This window comes from Garra rufa, chromosome 12 (genome assembly GCF_049309525.1).
Source record: "Garra rufa chromosome 12, GarRuf1.0, whole genome shotgun sequence".
NCBI classification, from domain to species: Eukaryota; Metazoa; Chordata; class Actinopteri; order Cypriniformes; family Cyprinidae; genus Garra; species Garra rufa.
Genome location: NC_133372.1, coordinates 7,541,126 through 7,543,907, shown reverse-complemented (window position 1 = coordinate 7,543,907; position 2,782 = coordinate 7,541,126). Strand labels below are relative to the sequence as shown.

The 2,782-nt window shown below is 50.0% G+C and overlaps 1 protein-coding gene across 1 annotated transcript; it reads left to right on the top strand.

Moving 5' to 3' along the window:
• Positions 1–143: 143 nt before the first annotated feature.
• Positions 144–2,370, top strand: LOC141347295 (POU domain, class 4, transcription factor 1-like). Its single transcript, XM_073852306.1, has 2 exons — positions 144–504; positions 806–2,370. Exons 1-2 carry the CDS (start codon positions 382–384, stop codon positions 1,790–1,792), a joined length of 1,110 nt encoding a protein of 369 aa, XP_073708407.1. The 5' UTR covers positions 144–381; the 3' UTR covers positions 1,793–2,370.
• Positions 2,371–2,782: the final 412 nt, after the last annotated feature.

The following is a 2,782-nucleotide window of genomic DNA, read 5'->3' as shown; positions in this document are numbered from 1 at the left end:
AAAGAAGCCCCCCTCTCCGTCGTTAGGCCGATTTACAGTTCGAGGAGGACATGAGACTCGTAGAGGCGCGATGAGATGAGAGGAGGAGAAGAGAGTCAATCGCGCTCGTCTCGCGAGAATAGGCGAGGCTGCCGGACGAGATGTGAGGGACTCAGGTGTAAGAGCGCTCCTCATCCACACACAGCACAGCCAAACAGAGACACACACACACTCACACTGCGGGCATCTCCTCTGTACCATCAGCAGCCGAGCGCTACCGCATCCGCCTGTGACTGCTGCCGCTGCGAGACGCCAGAAGAGGAGGCGGGAGGCGCTGGACTGTCGCTTTGGGGATTTTGCCCTCCTTTCGTGCACTTTATCTGAGCCGGATCCCGCGCAAACATGATGTCCATGAACAGCAAACAGCCTCATTTCGCCATGCATCCCAGCTTACCTGAGCACAAGTACACATCTCTGCACTCGAGCTCGGAGGCGATCAGGAGAGCCTGCCTGCAGACTCCACAGGTAAGGCGAGCTCCAAAACTTCTGCTTTTCTCCTCCGCGCGCGAGCGAGCGAGGAGGAGCGCTGGAGGCGCATATACTGCCTTAATGTTTTTTTCATGTATTCCACAGCAATCATCTGCACGCCTGTGATCTTTTCTGAAGGCATGCTCACTGAAGGCTCAGGCTTCACCCTTTTTTTGTATTAATTTTTATGACTGGAAGCCTCTTAAAAGGAATATTCTCTCTGTGTTTTGTGTTGACACTATTCCCCAGCTGACATCTCCCCTTTCTCTTTCTCTTCTCTTTTTCTCCCCGACTCCAGCTCCAAAGCAACATCTTCGCCAGTCTGGATGAGACGCTGCTGGCCCGCGCCGAAGCTCTGGCGGCCGTGGACATCGCGGTGTCCCAGGGTAAGAGTCACCCGTTCAAGCCCGACGCCACGTACCACACGATGAACACCGTGCCATGCTCGTCCACCTCCACCGTGCCACTCGCCCACCACCACCACCACCATCACCACCACCACCACCAGAACCTGGAGCCGCCCGACCTCATGGATCACATCAGCTCGCCGTCGCTCGCCCTGATGCCCAGCGCGCACGAGGGGGCCGGCGGAGGCGGCGGAGGAGGCGGCGGCGGGGGCTTGATCTCCACGTCGGCCCATCCGCACGCGCACCCGCACATGCACGGGCTCACGCACCTGTCCCACCAGGCTGCTATGAACATGAACTCTCCGCTCACTCACCACGGCCTCTTGCCGGGCCACCACGGAGGTGCGCACCAGGGCGCGCCGGGACTCGCCAACAACGGACTGCCCTCTATTAACGACTCGGACACGGACCCGAGGGAGCTGGAGGCTTTCGCGGAGCGCTTCAAACAGCGGCGGATCAAACTCGGGGTGACGCAGGCGGACGTGGGGGGCGCGCTGGCCAACCTGAAGATCCCAGGCGTGGGCTCGCTGAGCCAAAGTACCATTTGTCGCTTCGAGTCTCTAACTCTGTCGCACAACAACATGATCGCGCTCAAACCCATCCTCCAGGCGTGGCTGGAGGAGGCCGAGGGCGCCCAGCGCGAGAAAATGAGCAAACCCGACATTTTCAACGGCAGCGAGAAGAAGCGCAAGCGGACCTCCATAGCGGCCCCGGAGAAACGATCTCTGGAGGCGTATTTCGCCGTGCAGCCCCGGCCGTCGTCGGAGAAAATCGCGGCTATAGCAGAGAAATTGGACCTCAAAAAGAACGTCGTGCGAGTATGGTTTTGCAACCAAAGACAAAAACAGAAGAGGTTGAAATTTTCCGCGGCTCACTGATGGACTACTTGTATCTAGGAGGAAACAAAATAAAACTTGACTTTTGGGGACCAAGGAACATCGCTTTGGCTCAAACGCGTGTGCTCATGATTAGTACCGTTTTTTTCACAACTCATGTTTCTTTTCACTGTACTGGTGAATGTGAAGTATGCAAACAACAGGTAATCCAGATGAACTACTTTTCTGCGGTTCAACTCTACTTAGATACACCCAGCGTTATGGTTTTGTTTTCCCCAAACGAATGACGAAAAATAGCCATTGATGGATTACCTCATAGTTTAACTCTATCCTAATTTATTATTAATTTATTTATGTATGTATGTATTTATTTACGTTCGGCATATTTGTGTATTTATTCATTCGTACAGGGAACTGCTATATTTTTGATTATTAAATGTGTTCAAAGCAGATCCCCTTCTCACAGTCTTGCTGATGATCATTCAGTGTTTCAAAGGTCTGCTCTGATCAAAACACAACTCGGTAGGAAAATTATACAGAGTCCCTTTTAAATAATTAAGGTGGCAACCACCGCTCGTATTTGTTGAAATTGCACTGAAATCTACTGTTATTTAGATTGGTTAGATATATTCAAATGATTTTGTATATATATAAATATACGTACAAATGACACTTGCTCACCGTGCAAAACTCAATTCCCGATTTGTTCTGTTTATTTGTATTATGATGGTTATTTTGGCAAATCAGAATTCTTCCTCTGCGGACATTAGTTAACTCGCATGATGTGAAAGATGATTATACTTACATTCTAAAGGAAAATTGTCCTAAAATATAATTTCGTTGGTTTGTATACTTTGGTTTGCAGTGCAAACATTCTATGCATTGAAAGAAAAAAAAATACCAAGCACTACATAGAGTATCTACTGGTAGACCTTTGTGGATGGTGTAAGTCACTGTTTAATGCCTGTTTTCACATAAAGACACAACGTTGTTTGTCGTGTTAATTGTTCCTGAAAAAAAAGTTGTAATGAT